The sequence below is a fragment of the Nerophis lumbriciformis genome, linkage group LG34 (genome assembly GCF_033978685.3).
Source record: "Nerophis lumbriciformis linkage group LG34, RoL_Nlum_v2.1, whole genome shotgun sequence".
NCBI lineage: Eukaryota > Metazoa > Chordata > Actinopteri > Syngnathiformes > Syngnathidae > Nerophis > Nerophis lumbriciformis.
Window position 1 is genome coordinate 17,787,501 of NC_084581.2, and position 21,531 is coordinate 17,809,031.

A 21,531-nucleotide genomic window follows, 5' to 3' on the forward strand; every position below is an offset into this window, starting at 1 on the left:
ACTCTTTTGTTGCACATTACAAAGTGTTTAAACTGTAAGTATTGTATTTATTACACACCAGCTGTTTGTTGTAACATGCATCTTAGTTGTAGTTTTCATTACCAAATTTGGAGGTGTTGAAAGCGCCATGTAAAATCGCTAATGCTTATTATCAGTAGCATGTCTATGGCAAATCCATAAATTAGCATCGAGCTAGTGACTTTTGAAAAGTTAAGTCTTTCTGTACGTTTAAAGTGTTTTACTGGCTTTGTTGACATGGAAAATTGCAACATTATTTGGAGGAAGTCAGACTTAGGTCACTATGAGTGCTGCTTAAGTGCTTGTTTGCTGGCCAAGTGTTTGAGCCGGACGTGACGTCATGTGTAACAAAGGTATCGACATTTGGCACCATTTGATTTTAGGTAAATCGATGCCCCGTAGTACGTTAGTACCAATCCCCAATTATATTTAGGTTATTTCTTAACTATATTTGCCCATTCTGCGAAAATAAATTCTGGCTTTTTGACAAATGTAGCTAAGGACTCCTGATTTAGAGCCCAATTTACTAAAATACATGCAAACTTGATTTCACATGTGATCTACCAAACGTGTGCAAAGTGGATTGCGTCTGTTAAGTGAGCAGAATAAGGCGTGCAATCCTTTTTGCGTCTCTGTCTTCATTAATATGCAAAATATACGTTGATCATCAAAATGCCCACAATACTGGGAGGAGGAGATGCAATTATAATATTTTAGCACACCCGACGTGATTTATCAACCCTCACCACCACTTTGCGGGCACTTGTGTCAGAAGGACGTGCAAACTGACAGTTCCACACACAGCTGCAGGATCAGTGCTCGAACTGAACAGACAGATGATGGACAGACGAGAAACCCCCGTTATACGTGTGTGTGTGTCAACATTTTGGACGGTCATAGATAAAAAATATTAGACTTTTTAGAAACATAATTTTTATAGTTGCTAGAGGACTTAAAGCAGTGCCAAATAACTTTTCAACCTTCATAAAATATTTTCATACCTTTTGGGGTGCTACATGGACTCACAACTAGTTGAATGACACCTCTGTCATGGCCTGAGCGGTCTGTATGGCTTTCCCTGGCACTAAGCAACTTTGAGGAGGGTGGCAAGAACCCTGGCACACAAAAAACTACAAATGTGCTGACTTGCTTTACAGCATACGTCACTTCCTCTTATCCCTTTCGTCGATGCTAACGCTTACGTGCAATTACTGCTATAATGGCCGAAGCTGCAAAAAACAAAAAAAACGACAAGTTTTGTCTGAGAAGACAAAAAAAAGAAAAAGGGAGCCTACCCTGATAAAAAGACCGTCAAAGGTCAACATTGCCCCAGCTTTTACTCGCTGGCGTGAGCTCAAAGACGAGGAGAGATTTTTGACCGATGCTGCCTTGGTTCTGTTCCTTTCTGGACTAGTAAGTAATTGTTGATGCTCAAATCAAAATGATAATGCTAATGTTAGCTTTTGGAAATTTGCCTGGTAGCAATAAATAGCCACCAGCTTGATAGTTGGCAGTTCCACACTGACACAACCAGCCACGCAACAAACTCAAAAGTACTGTAAGAAGAAAAAACAATGCGATGACTGCAAACCACAAACACAAAGTTTGAGTAAAATATGTAAGTTCCTACTGTGGAAAGATCAGTCATACTGAATCATCGTTGTATTATCAATCATGTCAGTTTGACACTATATGTGCTGGTTTTTATGAGAAATGTATTCTTCCTTCAGGCAAAACACTACCGCTTTTGTCCATTGGTGCTGCCAAAATCAACCAAAACTGAAAGTTCTTAAGTGGGCTTTAAGGCGTTGAATAAAACAAATTCAATTGATGCGTTTTGGTGTCCTTTAGTATTTTTTTATAAGGTTCGTTTTTTTCCACATATATTTATTATTAAGATATTTCTTATATGAAAAAAACTTCTTTAAGAATGCATTTTTGCCTTTTGAGCAGAATAATGTGCAGCCTCCCTCCCTCCCATGCACTTTCAGCTGTAAAATAACAAAAGAAGAAAAAAAGTGGTCAATGTCGATGCACATCACAGCTGCTTGTAAAATGCCCATAAAAAGTGGTAAATGTATCTCTCTTGCATGTTTGAAAACATAAATGTGCAGTAAATGAGTCTCTCTGTGGTGATGCCCCGTATAGTACACGCAAAATCCTCATTTAAATAAGGCGGTCTGCACCACATGTTTTCATTGCACACGCAGTCTTTAACAGGTGTAAAAGAAAGTACATCTCTATCCTCCCTCAAAACTGCACTAAAAGAACACCTTCAGGCAACTACAACCCTAGCCTAACAGCCCCCCCCCCCCCCACCACATCCCACCTCCCAGGATTGTAAATAATCAAATGTATATACTTGTTCTTATGCTTTCTGAGCTCACTATGTTCATCGCTCGCTGTACATATCCTATGAAGTCAGACCTACATTGTAACAATGTCCATTTCTCAGATGATATAATTGTTGATGACTGAAGTGCTGATATCAACAAACCTAACCCCCCCGCCCCAACCCCCTCCACATACCACCCCCCGGATTGTAAATAATGTAAATAATTCAATGTATATACTCTGATGATTAACTTGTGTGATGACTGTATTATGTTGATAGTACAAACCCCGTTTCCATATGAGTTGGGAAATTGTGTTAGATGTAAATATAAACGGAATACAATGATTTGCAAATCACTTTCAACCCATATTCAGTTGAATATGCTACAAAGACAACATATTTAATGTTCAAACTGATAAACATTTTTTTTTTGCAAATAATCATTAACTTTAGAATTTTATGCCAGCAACACGTGACAAAGAAGTTGGAAAAGAAGGCAATAAATACTGATAAAGTTGAGGAATGCTCATCAAACACTTATTTGGAACATCCCACAGATGAACAGGCAAATTGGGAACAGGTGGGTGCCATGATTGGGTATAAAAGTAGATTCCATGAAATGCTCAGTCATTCACAAACAAGGATGGGGCGAGGGTCACCACTTTGTCAACAAATGCGTGACCAAATTGTTGAACAGTTTAAGAAAAACCTTTCTCAACCAGCTATTGCAAGGAATTCAGGGATTTCACCATCTACGGTCCGTAATATCATCAAAGGGTTCCGAGAATCTGGAGAAATCACTGCACATAAGCAGCTTCGATCCCTCAGGCTGTACTGCATCAAAATGCGACATCAGTGTGTAAAGGATATCACCACATGGGCTCAGGAACACTTCAGAAACCCACTGTCAGTAACTACAGTTGGTCGCTACATCTGTAAGTGCAAGTTAAAACTCTCCTATGCAAGGCGAAAACCGTTTATCAACAACACCCAGAAACGCCGTCGGCTTCGCTGGGCCTGAGCTCATCTAAGATGGACTGATACAAAGTGGAAAAGTGTTCTGTGGTCTGACGAGTCCACATTTCAAATTGTTTTTGGAAACTGTGGACGTCGTGTCCTCCGGACCAAAGAGGAAAAGAACCATAGGGATTGTTATAGGCGCAAAGTTGAAAAGCCAGCATCTGTGATGGTATGGGGGTGTATTAGTGCCCAAAACATGGGTAACTTACACATCTGTGAAGGCACCATTAATGCTGAAAGGTACATACAGGTTTTGGAGCAACATATGTTGCCATCCAAGCAACGTTACCATGGACGCCCCTGCTTTTTTCATCAAGACAATGCCAAGCCACGTGTTACATCAACGTGGCTTCACAGTAAAAGAGTGCGGGTACTAGACTGGCCTGCCTGTAGTCCAGACCTGTCTGCCATTGAAAATGTGTGGCGCATTATGAAGCCTAAAATACCACAACGGAGACCCCCGGACTGTTGAACAACTTAAGCTGTACATCAAGCAAGAATGGAAAAGAATTCCACCTGAGAAGCTTAAAAAATGTGTCTCCTCAGTTCCCAAACGTTTACGGAGTATTGTTAAAAGGAAAGGCCATGTAACACCGTGGTGAACATGCCCTTTCCCAACTACTTTGGCACGTGTTGCAGCCATGAAATTCTAAGTTAATTATTATTTGCAAAAAAAAAATAAAGTTTGAGTTTGAACATCAAATATCTTGTCTTTGTAGTGCATTCAATTGAATATGGGTTGAAAAGGATTTGCAAATCATTGTATTCCGTTTATATTTACATCTAACACAATTTCCCAACTCATATGGAAACGGGGTTTGTATATATTTGTACCATGAATTGATTAGCGTGGACCCCGACTTAAACCAGTTGAAAAACGTATTCGGGTGTTACCATTTAGTGGTCAATTGTACGGAATTTGTACTGTACTGTGCAATCTACTAATAAAAGTCTCAATCAATCAATCAATCATCTCCTCACTGTGTAGCCAACATGCTAACCACTGCCCCTCCCCCCTCCTACTCTCTTAACAGGAGTATCCCTCATACACGACCTTTGGCCAAAACCAGTACGCCCAGTATTATTCCGCCTCCACATACGGGACGTACATGACCTCCGGCAGTGTGGACGGGACCATCTCGACCGCAGCCTACCAGCTTCAAGACTCCGCCCCTGCTATGACGGGCCAGGCTGCAGAACTCCATCCAGGTTAGTTGGTGGTTCTGTGCGCTCATTTCCTACTATAGTAGTAATATTACTATAGTAGTAATATCTCAGGGCATTCAATCGATCGCAACTGCACTGTTTGGTTTGTCTTAGAGGACGTTTGGTCTCTCATCAGACTAGATGTGACCAATCTAAGTATATGAGCATGAACTGATGAAGCCTACTTGGATGAGAGGCGAAACACCTTCTAAGACAACCAAATAGTCCAGTTGTGAGTGATTGAGTGCCCTGAGATTGCAAAGACATGGATGAATGAGAATATCCATAGATATATAGTAGTAATTCTTTAGCCTGTCATGTCTAACATCATTGTTAACTCCCTGTCTTTGCAGTGCCCGCCTTTTGCCCATCTAGTACAAGTGCAGACTTGCTTTTTTTCCCCAACTTATCTGTAGTTTATCTTGGCTGTAGTTGCGGAACAGTGATTATAAGTGCTTATCTTTGCACTCTCGCTCGCTCTCATGTCTTCCCTCGGACATGGCGTCTCTTTTCCTGAACTCGCTGTGTCTTCTTTGTGTCTGAACCGCCCCACCCCCATCCCCACCTCCTACGCCCTAATTCGGATTGAGACATAACAATATGAGGTCTGGATCCAGTTAGTCACGGGAAGCATATAGAATTAATTAGCCCATGTGCAAGAAGTACATGATTAGACAATGCATCATTAGGATACTCTGGAACTATACATCTGGCAGTCCGGGGCCCAAATCCGGCCAAAGAATAACACCATACTGGCCCCGGAGTTCAGTTCAAAACCTGAGAGACAAACATTTTTGCAGGCAATTCCAAAAATCACTACATTGCTCCTGTTGTATAAAAGAACTTGGACCACTGTAAACACATTGGCAGACCTTTGCAAACATCGTTTTTTCAGAAAGCGATTTATTTAACTAAGATGTTGCTGTAGCATATTTATCTTTTGGGCCGTTCAACTGGTGGGTTGTGAGTTCAGTTCAAAAAAGTTCTGAGAGACTCACATTTTTACAGCCGATTCTTAAAAACATGGGTGCTTAAAATCAGCAGGGCACTCATGTAAAATAAATGTCTACAGAGGAGGACACTGACTGGTTCTCCAGGATGTACAAAATATGACTAATAGTGAAAGGAGAAGCCCTGCTCCCCGGTCCTTAACTTTCTGGAATTGTGGCCCCGAAAACAATTTAGATGAATATCCCTGCTCTACTCGTTTGTTTCCTACTTCAGGGGACTTCACTGCGGTGCAGAGGCCCTCCACGCCCATCAAGGACCTCGACGACCGAGCCTGCCGGAGTGGCGGGTCCAAATCGCGAGGCCGGAGCCGCAAGAACAACCCCTCCCCTCCCCCTGATAGTGACCTGGAGGTAACACAACATGAATAAAACCGAGTAAAAGCACTTAGCAGTGCTTTATATGGTCGCCATTTCCTTTTATGGAGAGGACCACTGATGTCTTTTATGTCTTTGCAGAGGGTTTTTGTGTGGGATCTGGATGAGACCATCATTGTCTTCCATTCTTTGCTCACAGGCTCTTACGCACAGAAATATGGCAAGGTGAGTCTTTATGTTAATCATACTTTGTCATTACGTCAAAAACAACAAACAATACAAACAAGACTAGCTTCTAAGACGTTTTCGGGGTTTTGCTGCACTATATGAAAATGCTAGCTCTCACCTGTGAAAGAACTGCAATTTATGCAAAATATTCAGTAGATCTTCGCTTGGTCACATGATTTATTTTCTCTGCTCTAAATCATCAATAATTAGATTTTTTTTTATGGTAACCTGAATAGACAGTAGTTTACAAATAAATATATACGTATGAGTCCAGCAGAGGGCGCTGTCTCACAAGGCAATGCACTCAGCATTTTCCAGCAAGTAGAAGCTTTGACCAGACAGAATAGTATAGGCCTTGGGTGTCAAACATATGGCCCACGGGCCGAACCAGGCCCACAAATGGGTTTTATCTGGCCCGCGGTCCACGAGATAAGTTTAAAAATGAGCAGATTTTTTTAATGAAACAAACTGCTGTTGTATATGTGTCCACTGGATGTCACAATAGCAATTATGTTAGGCAAGCACACGGTTCATACCAGGGCCAAGCAAAAGGTACACAGTAAAGTGTGGCTGTGGCTCTTCTCCCTCGACCCAAACAAAACGTAAAACGGCAGGTTTTAAACACATTATTTGGCAACCTCATTGGCCCAAAATATCTATGTCAAAAATGAGAAAAGTCAACACAGAATGTAACTCAACCTTCTTGTTCTACCTCCGTTTCTTATGGTTTGTTGAGTTAGCACAGAATTAATACGTGGACATGACAAATGAGGTTTTTGATACCTAGAAAAGTTTCCATCTATTTATTGTCTTTTTTGGCCAATCCCAGATAGGCTGTGACTTGAGGTTTAATCATGGCTTTGTAAATACACTGAGACGTGTTCTTTATTGTGTTTTTAAAGCTCCGCCATTTTTTTCCTCTGAATTTTCAACAAACTTGAAGTGTTTTGTCAAGAGGATTATTTGTGATTTGTACATTTTCAGAATGTGCTTGTTCTATTTCTGGCCAAAGTAAAACAAAGAAAACAACCTGAAGTTGTCTTTATTTTCAAGTTATCATGTGCTACCCCAAAAAAGGGACAAATGGTAGAAAATAGATGGATGGATGCCATATTTTACCAATTCGGCCCCCTTGGGAATATATTTTCCTCTATGTGGCCCTCGAGCTAAAAGGAGTTTGACACCACTGGTATAGGCTTTATTATGTGGTTGCAGTGCAGATAGTGTTCCCGCCTTTAATGCTGGGGTTACCTTCCAAAAAATACCCGCTTTAAGTGAAATCCGTGTAGTAGAAGTACCGTATTTTTCGAATTATAAATCGCACAGGCCGAAAATGCATAATAAAGAAAGAAAAAAACATATATAAGTCGCACTAGAGTATAAGTCGCATTTTTGGGGGAAATGTATTTGATAAAATCCAACACCAAGAATAGACATTTGAAAGGCAATTTAAAATAAATAAAGAATAGTGAACAACAGGCTGCATATTTCACTACTTCCAGCGTGTAACCTGCAGTATATGATTTCCTTTTCGGTGACATTTTTGTTCAGCCCTTCTCAGATTTTATAAGTTACCGCCAATGTTGAAATGATCAATTTTCATAGGTACGGAAGTAGTAGCTTTTTTTTCACAATGCACTTCCGCAATGACCCGCCCCCGCCGAATTTGTATTGCTTGACGTGTGTGTGTCACGATTGCTGATATACGTCTAGTCTCTTACGTGAATGAGATAAATAATATTATTTTATATTTTACAGTAATGTGTTAATAATTTCACACACAAGTCGCTCCAGAGTATAAATTGCACCACCGGCCAAACTATGAAAAAAACTGCGATTTATAATCCGAAAAATACGGTCGATTTTTTTTTTTGCCGTTTTTTATGTGTTTTTGTTCATTATGTTTTTTCCATTTACTGTGCACGTTTTTTCGTTTACAGGTTTTGTTTTTTTATTTATTATGTTTTTTTCGTTTACAATACTGTACAGTATATGTTTTTCAATTCTTATATATGTTGCAAGGCTGTAAAACCCCTAACCGCACATTTTATAAACTTTTCTCAGACAGGCATTATTAACATGTTCTCACGTCTCTCATTTAAACACTTTAAAAGTTCAAACTTTCGTTGATTTAAAAAAATAAGTACAGTACACTACTGTATTAAAAAATGAAACCAAAGATCAAAACCTGTTTTTAGGGCTGTATGGATTTTTTTACCTATAAATAAGCCGCACATAACCAGAGTCACATGATCTTTTGGAGCCTTAAATCCTCCGCTTTTTTATTAAAGTGTTTGTTTCCAAAATAAGCCTGTCTTATCCATATTAAAAACATGTTCAGGATTATATCCCCCTTCCTCAATGATGGCTTTAAATTTGTCTTTGTTGGTGCATAGCGTTTTGTCGCCATTTTGAGATTGACGGCAAACAGACAGCAATAAAGAGCCAAACTGATCGCATCAAACACTTTTGTAAATTAGGCAAGCTGAACGCAGTCTGTAATATACAGGACACATGGCATGAAGAAGATTGATTGACAATGGTCTACAGTCCCTTAGTGAATCAGGACGCAGAACACAATGCGCATTCATACGCTGTAAAAAAAACAAAAAAAAAACAGCATGTGACACTGTAAAAAATTACACACAAAAAAAAAAATCTGTGTAACAGCGAGGCCATGAAAAGTGAACTGTGTTGTAGCGAGGGAAGAGCAAGTCCACAAAAAAAGGACATAAATGCTTTGTAAGTAGTAGTAGTTTTCTGTTATGCCCCCCCCTTGGAAGAAGAAAATATTCTACTCTCCACCGTGACTATATATAGTATAATTTGTCTATAAAATTGTGGTAACTATACCTCTGCATAACATTGTAAGTTTATTCACATTAATAGAAACAACACGCCGGTCTTTCCTCGTTTCCCACTGTGGTTACAGTGAAGCTAGTACTACTTACACATCATCATTATCTGGTACGACAAAAAAACATGTTCCCCGAGGTCACACAAGCCCCCCTATTTGAGAAGGACTGATACAGTATGCATGTGTTTAATAATGAGCAACATTACAAGGTCAAAAATAGGCATAGTGGATGTATACATTACATACCCTGTTGTATCAGAGTGTACCTAATATTGTGGCACTGCAGGTGTTTTTTTTGGGAGAAACAAAGCTGAGTACCAAAAGGACAATGAGACAAGTTGAGTCTTGGCTACAGACTTGTAAACAAACAGAGCCGTCACATGATCTCATCACTACAACGTCCTCATGATAAAAGTCCACTTATCGTCTCCCACTGAGCGCTGGCCAACAATTTGCACGAAACCGCATGGATATATTTGCCTTAAAATAAAAGCGTTATCTCCCCCCGCCCACCCATCGTATGAGATATAGTGGCAGCTGTGTCTGTTCACACCTCTCCCAAAATAGTGTTTACACTATTGGCATAGCAACCGCAGGACCCCGAGTAGCCTCTCTCACACTGACCACAGCGATGAATTGGCTCAGAATATTGTTTGGCTTTTTATGAGGATAAATAGAGAAGATCCTAATTCTCTCTATCTCACGCGCGCGCACACACACACACACACACACACACACACACACACACACACACACACACACACACACACACACACACACACACACACACACACACACACACACACAATCTCTGTTCATAATCCTAAAAAGTTCAGACTCTTTCAGTAATTATATAAAACAATTGAGAGATATCACATTCCCAAAATGCTGATTGAAACATCACATGTCATAGAAATTCTGAAATACTCTGGAAATGTCCCCCCTAGTGGTTGTGTCAGGTAATAAAAGCATCCTACAAAATTGCATAGAATCCGCATTTGAAGAAATGAGTGTGGAATGTTCCGACGTGGTGGGACTCCCTGATCCATGGACACTAATCTTGGCAGGTATTATGACGGCAACAGATTGACCCGAGAACAGATTATTAATAGATGAGTTCAATGTAAAAAAAAAAAAAACTGCTGTAGTGGTTAATTGTAGAATCGGATCAATATTTGCAGGGAAAAAATATATAGCTCAAAAGTTGCCACCGTCCTATAGGCAGAACACACCCTGCCATCTGTGGGGGGCCCATTTTGTGTGAAGAAGCACATATAAAATGTCAATTAATGAATGACATAGTATAACATTTTACCGCCAACATATTGTCATATTCTAACTAGTAAGTAATTACATCATAGCCCTTGTTTTGCAGACAGAGGTACTAGGTTCCAATCCTGCTAGTAGTTTAAGAAGGTTTATAAATGTACAGTACAGGCCAAAAGTTTGGACACACCTTCTCCTCATTCAATGTGTTTTCTTTATTTTCATGACTATATACTATAAAACTACTATAATTAGTTAAGTTAAGTTAAAGTTAAAGTACCAATGATTGTCACGCACACACTAGGTGTGGTGAAATTTGTCCTCTGCAATTGACCCATCCCCTTGTTCACCCCCTGGGAGGTGAGGGGAGCAGTGGGCAGCAGCGTGGCCGCGCCCGGGAATCATTTTTGGTGATACATTTTTACATTTATGTGACACAATGTTTGTACTTTAATAAATCAAACATGAATTGAATTTGATGCATGTTTTGTACAAATTCAAGGGAAATAAATCGTTCAATATTTTTTTACGTGCAATGGCATTCATTCAAGAGGTAGTCCACCTGAAATGTTTTTCACTTCACAGGTGTGCTTGAAGCTCATCGAGAGAATGCTAAGAGTGTGCAAAACAGTAATCAGAGCAAAGGGTGGCTATTTTAAAGAAACTAGAATACAAAACATGTTTTCAGTTATTTCACCTTTTTTTGTTAAGTACATAACTCCACATGTGTTCATTCATAGTTTTGATGCCTTCAGTAACAATCTACAATAGTCATGAAAATAAAGAAAATGCATTGAATGAGGAAAAGGTGTGTCCAAACTTTTGGCCTCTACTGTATATATTTGTGTCATTTTGCACGGAAAAAAATATTGAACGATTTATTTCCCTTGAATTTGTACAAAACATGCATCAAATTCAATTCATGTTTGATTTATTAAAGTACAAACATTGTGTCACATAAATGTAAAAAATATTTTGTAATTGGGATTAATACAATTGACTACCATTATGAGATATCCACCATATAATTTTTTTTCTTTGGCTTTGTGGTTTATGGTATGTAATAACTGATTTTTATACGTGTATGACAAGTTGACAATGTTAAATGTAACTTGCAGCTTTCACAACCATTTTTATTACCATTGTTTCCTAAAGAAACAAACATTTTTTAAATGGGAATCAGCATTCATGGAGCAGATTGGAAACTACAATATCAAAACCATTCAAAAGTTATTTAGGATTAAATGTCTGCATTGTGCTGCTTTTTGCATAATCACAAACAAATAAAACAAGACCTAAATTTATGTATTTGACGCACACAAGCTGTCAGTGTGGGGACTCAAAGGGGATGTCACTTTCTCACTTGGGAATGCCCACTCCTCCTGTGCGCGTGTGTGTGTGTGTGTGTGTCCGTGCCTCTCTCACCCACTTTCACTCTGCTGTATTTTGGCTGCCTTCTATTCTGGTGCAGCGACAGCGTCAGCGAATGGCTCGGCAAGCTGTCGACCCTCGCTGACCTATCGTACATGATGGTTTTTGCAGCTGAGCCTGAACACACACACACACTCACACACACACACACACACACACACACACACACACACACACTCACACTCACACTCACACTCACACTCACACTCACACTCACACTCACACTCACACTCACACTCACACACAGACACACACTCAGGCCAAACGGAATGTTGATGGGAGAGAACAAGTGCAAGCCCTGTCAGCATGTGCGGTGATGAGTGTCTCTCTAAATCATCTTTTGATGGTGGTGGTCTTTGTGCTCGCCCAGGACCCCCCCATGGCCGTCACGCTGGGTCTGAGGATGGAAGAGATGATCTTCAACTTAGCCGACTCGCACTTATTCTTTAACGATTTGGAGGTGAGGTACACTTTTTAGCGGCCTTCTTTTCCAACGCCTCTACTGCCATCTAGTGGAGCAATGTAGTGTTACAGCGCTGTGGTTGATGACGTCATTGTATGTTTACAGGAGTGTGATCAGGTACATATTGATGACGTATCATCAGACGACAACGGCCAGGACTTAAGGTGACAACTAACTACAATTTAATATGGGACAATTTAATTTAAAAGAATGTATTTTATTGCTATAATCATGTTTTGTTTTGTAAACAGCACCGACTCAGTTCAATATTTATTGTTGTGCCGGCAGAGCAGATCTTGCAAATAAAACATGTCATTGTTATGATCGACAGTACTTACAGTTTTGCAACTGATGGCTTCCATGCAGCTGCGACCAGCGCCAACCTGTGCCTCGCTACTGGCGTCCGCGGCGGCGTGGACTGGATGAGGAAGCTGGCCTTCCGCTACAGACGGGTCAAAGAGTTGTATAGCACGTACAAAAACAATGTAGGGGGTAAGCCAATCGGACAGAGGGAGGGTTCAGCTTTTAGCGCACACTCACTGACCACAACATTAGAAACACCTGCACGCCAACATCATCAGACAGGAATCCTTTTTTTCCATTCAGCTGTCATGTTGTACATACAATATTGATATCACATTCTCTATCTGGGTCTTACCTCTCCATGTTGTCCTCCAGGTCTGCTGGGTCCCGCAAAGAGGGACGCTTGGCTGCAGCTCCGAGCCGAAATCGAGGCTCTCACCGACTCCTGGCTTACTCACGCCCTCAAGTCGCTGTCCATCATCAGCTCCAGGTGACCCTGTCATGCATGAATTATGGTCATTTTCAATGTGTACACGTGATGCCACATCCGCAAAATATTGTTACCTATTAATAACATTTCAACTGAAATGATCTGCAGCCTAAAAGTTACAGACTTATGTGCTTTCCAAAAGCAAACACATGACTTACATATTGTCAGTGGTGTGCCGTCAGGGCCGGCAAGGCCTTCTCTGCTGGCCTAACATAACCAGAAATCATGATCATAATTCAAGATAAAATTATTTTTTTATTTACTTTCCCTAAATATCTAAAAGTATTCATATTCTCTTCATGTCATATTATGCTTCTTCTAGTGCTGTTGTTTTTAGTTGTAGTTTGTATCCAATCAGAATTCAGCTAGCTTATGTTGCCATGCTGAACCAAATCTGTCCGTGGCCTTCAGAATCAACAATGCGGGCGTCCGTACACTGTAAGTGAACGGGGTAATAGAGTTGATAGACAATTGTGATAGCCAATCAGATCACGAGTTGTTGTCAGTAAGGCTTCCTAGATGGCCTCACGTTGAACGTGACGTTTAAACATCCTGTGATTGGATACTCATCAGGACCGTTAGCAGATGAATGTGAGAACAGAGTTAAGAGACAGTTGCGATAGCCAATCAGATCACAAGTTGTTGACAGTAGTCTATCTAAGTAGCCTGATGTTCACGAGACTGTGATTGGATACTCACTTGTCATTTCAAAGTGAGTATCCATTCACAAGTTTCAATTTAGCAGGAAGCAGGAAGTGTTGCGCGGTGCGCCGTAGCCATAACAAAATAGCAGAGAAGGAGAACAAAACGTGGATTAGGTGACAGATATATATTTGCAAGGCCATTTTCAAGAAGGATATTTAAAGAGAAACTACATCTTGTGAGACGATGTCGGCCAACCCCGGAAGCTAGCTCGGCTGTTCTGGCGATGAAATGGGGAAATGCTCGCCATTTCCACTCGAATAAGCCGTTGAAAAGGTTCTATAAATTGTGAGTTGAAATATATATATTTTTTTACTTTTAATGTTTTTTGCAATTTAAATTTTAACAGTACCACATAAGATATGTTTTAATTGCTGATGCGGGTTACTTGATTTTTAAATGCGCCAGAAAATAACCGGTTTTGTACACTGTTGATGTGATCAATGATCAGTAGTGCGTAAATGTGTTTCTGTAGAGTATTTCTCCAGCAATGGTCATGTGGTGACATAAATGATGGTATTTTGAGAGGTAATCATTGAAGTCGGACATCACTGAAGGCCTAGGTGGCAAACGCATGGCCCGGCACTGACTATACATGGTGGTCATATTACAGCCTGCAATGCATGATGTCCAATTTAGTGGACACATGAGTAATCACAATTTCCTCAATAAAAAAAAACAACAACAATTGCTGTCCCCTGTAGTAACAAGGGCTGTCCCCTGTAGTAACGAGGGCTGTCCCCTGTAGTAACGAGGGCTGTCCCCTGTAGTAACGAGGGCTGTCCCCTGTAGTAACGAGGGCTGTCCCCTGTAGTAACGAGGGCTGTCCCCTGTAGTAACGAGGGTTGTACCCTGTAGTAACGAGGGCTGTCCCCTGTAGTAACGAGGGCTGTCCCCTGTAGTAACGAGGGCTGTCCCCTGTAGTAACGAGGGCTGTCCCCTGTAGTAACGAGGGCTGTCCCCTGTAGTAACGAGGGCTGTCCCCTGTAGTAACGAGGGCTGTCCCCTGTAGTAACGAGGGCTGTCCCCTGTAGTAACAAGGGTTGTACCCTGTAGTAACATGGGCTGTCCACTGTAGTAACAAGGACTGTCCATTGTAGTAACAAGGGCTGTCCACTGTAGTAACAAGGACTGTCCACTGTAGTAACGAGGGCTGTCCCCTTTAGTAACGAGGGCTGTCCCCTGTAGTAACGAGGGCTGTCCACTGTAGTAACGAGGGCTGTCCCCTGTAGTAACGAGGGTTGTCCCCTGTAGTAACGAGGGCTGTCCACTGTAGTAACGAGGGCTGTCCACTGTAGTAACGAGGGCTGTCCACTGTAGTAACGAGGGCTGTCCACTGTAGTAACGAGGGCTGTCCACTGTAGTAACGAGGGCTGTCCACTGTAGTAACGAGGGCTGTCCACTGTAGTAACGAGGGCTGTCCACTGTAGTAACGAGGGCTGTCCCCTGTAGTAACGAGGGCTGTCCCCTGTAGTAACGAGGGCTGTCCCCTGTAGTAACGAGGGCTGTCCACTGTAGTAACGAGGGCTGTCCACTGTAGTAACAAGGGCTGTCCACTGTAGTAACAAGGGCTGTCCCCTGTAGCAACAAGGGCTGTCCCCTGTAGTAACAAGGGCTGTCCACTGTAGTAACAAGGGCTGTCCACTGTAGTAACAAGGGTTGTCCACTGTAGTCATAAGGGCTGTCCCCTGTAGTAACGAGGGCTGTCCACTGTAGTAACAAGGGCTGTCCACTGTAGTAACAAGGGCTGTCCCCTGTAGTAACAAGGGCTGTCCCCTGTAGTAACAAGGGCTGTCCATTGTAGTAACGAGGGCTGTCCCCTGTAGTAACGAGGGCTGTCCACTGTAGTAACGAGGGCTGTCCACTGTAGTAACGAGGGCTGTCCCCTGTAGTAACGAGGGCTGTCCACTGTAGTAACGAGGGCTGTCAACTGTAGTAACGAGGGCTGTCCCCTGTAGTAACGAGGGCTGTCCACTGTAGTAACGAGGGTTGTCCACTGTAGTAACGAGGGCTGTCCACTGTAGTAACGAGGGCTGTCCCCTGTAGTAACGAGGGCTGTCCACTGTAGTAACGAGGGCTGTCCCCTGTAGTAACGAGGGCTGTCCACTGTAGTAACGAGGGCTGTCCACTGTAGTAACGAGGGCTGTCCACTGTAGTAACGAGGGCTGTCCACTGTAGTAACGAGGGCTGTCCACTGTAGTAACGAGGGCTGTCCCCTGTAGTAACGAGGGCTGTCCACTGTAGTAACGAGGGCTGTCCCCTGTAGTAACGAGGGCTGTCCCCTGTAGTAACGAGGGCTGTCCCCTGTAGTAACGAGGGCTGTCCACTGTAGTAACGAGGGCTGTCCACTGTAGTAACGAGGGCTGTCCCCTGCAGTAACGAGGGCTGTCCCCTGCAGTAACGAGGGCTGTCCCCTGCAGTAACGAGGGCTGTCCCCTGCAGTAACGAGGGCTGTCCCCTGCAGTAACGAGGGCTGTCCCCTGCAGTAACGAGGGCTGTCCCCTGCAGTAACGAGGGCTGTCCCCTGTAGTAACGAGGGCTGTCCCCTGTAGTAACGAGGGCTGTCCCCTGTAGTAACGAGGGCTGTCCCCTGTAGTAACGAGGGCTGTCCACTGTAGTAACGAGGGCTGTCCACTGTAGTAACGAGGGCTGTCCCCTGTAGTAACGAGGGCTGTCCCCTGTAGTAACGAGGGCTGTCCCCTGTAGTAACGAGGGCTGTCCACTGTAGTAACGAGGGCTGTCCACTGTAGTAACGAGGGCTGTCCACTGTAGTAACGAGGGTTGTCCACTGTAGTAACGAGGGTTGTCCACTGTAGTAACGAGGGCTGTCCACTGTAGTAACGAGGGCTGTCCCCTGTAGTAACGAGGGCTGTCCCCTGTAGTAACAAGGGCTGTCCCCTGTAGAAACGAGGGCTGTCCCCTGTAGTAACGAGGGCTGTCCACTGTAGTAACGAGGGCTGTCCCCTGTAGTAACGAGGGCTGTCCCCTGTAGTAACGAGGGCTGTCCCCTGTAGTAACGAGGGCTGTCCACTGTAGTAACGAGGGCTGTCCACTGTAGTAACGAGGGCTGTCCACTGTAGTAACGAGGGCTGTCCACTGTAGTAACGAGGGCTGTCCACTGTAGTAACGAGGAATGTCCACTGTAGTAACGAGGGCTGTCCCCTGTAGTAACGAGGGCTGTCCACTGTAGTAAGGAGGAATGTCCACTGTAGTAACGAGGGCTGTCCACTGTAGTAACGAGGGCTGTCCACTGTAGTAACGAGGGCTGTCCACTGTAGTAACGAGGGCTGCCCACTGTAGTAACGAGGGCTGTCCACTGTAGTAACGAGGGCTGTCCACTGTAGTAACGAGGGCTGTCCCCTGTAGTAACGAGGGCTGTCCACTGTAGTAAGGAGGAATGTCCACTGTAGTAACAAGGGTTGTCCCCTGTAGTAACGAGGGCTGTCCCCTGTAGTAACGAGGGCTGTCCCCTGTAGTAACGAGGGCTGTCCCCTGTAGTAACGAGGGCTGTCCACTATAGTAACGAGGGCTGTCCACTGTAGTAACGAGGGCTGTCCACTGTAGTAACGAGGGCTGTCCCCTGTAGTAACGAGGGCTGTCCACTGTAGTAACGAGGGCTGTCCACTGTAGTAACAAGGAATGTCCACTGTAGGAACAAGGGTTGTCCCCTGTAGTAAGAAGGGCTGTCCCCTGTAGTAACAAGGGCTGTCCACTGTAGTAACAAGGAATGTCCACTGTAGTAACAAGGGTTGTCCCCTGTAGTAACAAGGGCTGTCCCCTGTAGCAGAGGTGTGGACTCGAGTCACATGACTTGGACTCGAGTCAGACTCGAGTCATGAATTTGATGACTTTAGACTCGACTTGACAAAATGTAAAAAGACTTGCAACTCGACTTAGACTTTAACATCAATGACTTGTGACTTCACTTGGACTTGAGCCTTTTGAATTGACATGACTTGACATGACTTGCTACTTTCCCCAAAACCCAAAGATGAAAAAGTTATTCGGGAGCGCTCCGTATTTTTCATTGTGTACTTCAGCGTTGCGTGTGTCAGCTGGTGTGGTCTCAGTACAACAGCCAACTTTGTTTTCATCACACAGCATTCATCCAATCAAATTGCAGGACAACCAACGAAGAAGACATGTCCAAACCACACGCCAGTGAACAAAAAATGATACCTAAAATAATTTTGTTTGGGTATAAAAATTACGAGGTGGTCAACACAAAACGGTTTGCAGTATGCAACACATGCGGTTCGAAAATTACTGATGGAGAGGCAACAACTTCCAACTTCGTCCGGCATTTGAAGTTGCACAAAGAACGGTAAGTTTTGAATGTAAGATAACGTTTATTGGCTAAGTAACGTGACTTTTATTTGCTGTGTAGTTAAATCAGTGAGGCTGTAAACTCACTGCTAACATTATAACGTTATTGCAAACACGGGAATCTGTTGCAGTTCACTACCTTATTCATACTTTTTGTTCAGTGATTTTTTTTAAGCAGGGTTACGTTAGTCAATATATCACACGTAACGTTAGATGGCGGTCAGCAGCACCGCGTATTTTAGCCACCTAAAAAAAGACAAAAATAGTCAAATAAAGGTCAGTTAAAATGTATACTATATTATGAATATGTGTACCGTTTTAGCTAGCTTTCTGACATACTGTTGGTTGTTTACCTCAGTGGTCCCCAACCACCGGGCCGCGGCCCGGTACTGGTCCGTGGAACGATTGGTATCGGGCCGCACAAGAAATATTTTTTTTATTTGTTTTATTAAATCAACATAAAAAACACAAGATACACTTACAAGTAGTGCACCAACCCAAAAAACCTCTCTCCCCCCTTTTGTTCTGGGCATTGAACATGAAGACTCTTCCTTCACTGTTCCAAGTGGCCATAAGAGTCTTGGCAGTGCCTGCCTCCAGTGCTCCAGTGGAGCGAGTTTTCAGCCATGGTGGCATCATACTACGCCCCCATCGTGCACAAATGACTGACAGACTCTTGGTTAATTTAGCATAGGGCCCTGACATATAAAAAGTACAACTTTTTTGTTATGTTCACGTATATGTCATGTTTTTTCAATGTTAACACTTTTGTACAAATAAGTACATTTGCACTTTATTTTTCAATGTGTTTGTTCTGTAAAGGAATGAGTTAATGTTTAAAATGACTGGTTAATAGTGCTATTATAAAGTGCAATGTCAGCACAATTTTCTTTCCTGCAATTTAAAATGCACTTGTTTTAATAAATAAATACAGCATTTGAAAAGCATACACAATCTGTGTTAATATATTAGTCTGTGGTTAAAAGGACTTGAAAGGACTCGAAACTCAAAATGCAGGACTTAGGACTTGACTTGAGACTTTCCAGTCTTGACTTTGGACTTGACTCGGGGCTTGCCTGTCTTGACTCGGGACTTGACTCGGACTTGAGGGCAAAGACTTGAGACTTACTTGTGACTTGCAAAACAATGACTTGGTCCCACCTCTGCCCTGTAGTAACAAGGGCTGTTCCCTGTAGTAACAAGGGCTGTCCCCTGTAGTAACAAGGGCTGTCCCGAGTCGATATATGGGCTAGCATATTAGCGTCCTACAGCGCGTTAAACATCTAAATGTCCTCCAGTACGCACAGATGGTTATTATTTTCTTGTCTCTTAGTCAAGTCATTTACAAAAGGTAAACATGGTAGGCCAGTAGGAGCCAGCAGCTACACAACAGCTAAGCATACAATAGCACATATGTAATAAATGTCCTTAATTGATCAATATTGCAGTCTAAAACACATGTGTCAATATAAACAAGTATCAAATAATCATAGTTACCCATTATTTAGTTACAAAGTATCCAGTAACAAACGTGTCTGCATCAATCAACTTACTAAGTCATGAGCTTACATACAAAATATTATGACCACAAGGTGTCGCCGGAAAAAAATAAAATCCACTCCACCTTAACTTAAAGACAGTAGCCATTCTCTGAGTAATTTCACTTATCAAACCTTTCCTGACATTCTACACTACAAAGTGTGTATTATTCATACTGATATTGTATTGGATTATATCAGTATCGGCCAATACTCATTACTCCAATATCGGTATTGTACCGGCAGTAAAAATGTTGTATTGGGACACATGTGGTCGTGACCCCACGTACTTTGCTCTTGTCCCCTCTGCAGGAGTAACTGCGTCAACGTGATGGTGACCACCACGCAGCTCATACCGGCACTGGCTAAAGTTCTCCTGTACAGTCTGGGTTCTGTGTTCCCCATCGAGAACATCTACAGTGCGACAAAAATAGGCAAGACACACACGCACAGTAGCTAAACACTTGAAACGGCGGTCGTCATGGCAACGGTTTGTTGACATCATACTGTATTGATTTGATGGAGATAATACAGAAGAGTACGTACCGAGAAAAGTTGTGGCCTTCAAATTGGAGCAACCTGTGCACTCTATTGAGAAATCATCACAAACATCACACTTGTGGATTTGGCAATTGTTAATCCATCTTCTGTTGACAGAAATCAGCAGTATTATTCACTTTGTTATAACCACATCATTCAATCATCTAAACAAAAAGAAACCCTGTGAAAGTCATTTTTTGTCCCCCAGGCAAAGAGAGCTGTTTTGAGCGTATAGTCTCCCGCTTTGGCACTAACATTACGTATGTTGTGGTTGGCGACGGCAAGGATGAAGAGCATGCAGCCGGCCAGGTAAATGACCTTTGACCCTTTTTGACCACCTTCTTGTTTATTTGCAGGAAAAGAGAGTTGCTTTGAGCGCATAATGCAAAGGTTTGGCAGGAAAGTAGTGTATGTTGTTGTGGGGGACGGTGTGGAAGAGGAGCAGGCAGCCAAAAAGGTAAATAGACTTGCTGTGGCCCCACCCACTCAGTGCAGTGTGAGCTCTGATTGGCTGAAGGCTGCCTGTCTTTGCTGTAGCGGTTTACTGATAGTCCTTTTTGCTTTTTCACCTCACTGGCTGTTCTCTTTTTCAAGTGCGAGAACTCACATCAAATCTTCCTCTACTAAAATTCAATGGTGATGTTTTTAAAGCAATCTGGTTTGTGGGCTCTTCTCTAAGTTCATTCTATCATTTTGCTGTATATGCAAAATTGTATTTTCTCTAATATTTTCAGATTGTTTGTGTTGGGGTTACAGAGGTTTAAGATGAGTGCTCAGTTGCTTTCATGCCAAGAATGTCATTTATTTAGTTCAGCAGATTGTGAAGAAAACCGTAAATTTTTGTCAGGTATTCAGATTTTAATCCTAAATTGAGGAAACATTTGTTAATTTATCAGAATGGAAATAGTTTTTTGAAGCTTTGGCAGGAAAGCAAACATTTCCCCGCTTTTAGGACAGCATGGATTTGGTTTGCAGTGTTTGTTGCATCGCTTGCATTCCCTATCAACTTGTTTTTCAGTGTTTGTGTCCTCTCCACAGCATAACATGCCCTTCTGGAGGATATCAAGCCACTCTGACCTGCTGGCGTTACATCAAGCACTGGAGTTTGAGTACCTGTAAAACTGTATGGACTTGCTTACCCCCTTTTGTATAACTATTTAAGAAGAAACTATACACTGCAATTTTTTTTGAACATCTGGATTTACAAACTGAATGTCTTAAAAAGCAATGAGGACTGAGAAGCTCCACGTGGACAATTTCAAATGGACTTGGCTGGTCTCTGGACAGTTACTGTGTAGAGATAAGCTGCTTTTATTTTATTTCCGGCAAGCCTGATACAGGTGCCTGTGTAAATTATTTGCAATAAAATGAAGGGCTGAGGTGTGGGTGGCGTGTCAATGAAGTTATGTTATTTTAGAGGGATTTGTTTTGACGCGGCGAGGGTGGGAGGGGTTGAGAAAATGCATCATGTGTTGTGCCTTAA

At 42.4% G+C, this 21,531-nt stretch overlaps 1 protein-coding gene across 8 annotated transcripts in view; it reads left to right on the top strand.

Annotated features, from left to right (window-relative positions):
• Positions 1 to 21,531, top strand: part of eya4 (EYA transcriptional coactivator and phosphatase 4) — a 113,091-nt gene extending 91,560 nt beyond the window's left edge. For 6 of the 8 annotated variants that reach the window (XR_012049328.1, XR_012049329.1, XR_012049325.1 and 3 more), the window contains 9 exons: positions 4,408 to 4,582; positions 5,804 to 5,940; positions 6,046 to 6,129; positions 12,057 to 12,146; positions 12,255 to 12,313; positions 12,481 to 12,641; positions 12,828 to 12,942; positions 19,821 to 20,357; positions 21,087 to 21,531. Coding sequence is in view for 1 of the 8 variants with exons in the window: in XM_061929959.2 (XP_061785943.1) it covers positions 4,408 to 4,582; positions 5,804 to 5,940; positions 6,046 to 6,129; positions 12,057 to 12,146; positions 12,255 to 12,313; positions 12,481 to 12,641; positions 12,828 to 12,942; positions 19,821 to 19,942; positions 20,257 to 20,357; positions 21,087 to 21,167 (1,125 nt within the window). In the remaining 7 variants the exon portion in view is untranslated. The remainder of the gene's footprint in view (positions 1 to 4,407; positions 4,583 to 5,803; positions 5,941 to 6,045; positions 6,130 to 12,056; positions 12,147 to 12,254; positions 12,314 to 12,480; positions 12,642 to 12,827; positions 12,943 to 19,820; positions 20,358 to 21,086) is intronic. The other 2 variants (XM_061929959.2, XR_012049331.1) reach the window with 2 other exon arrangements.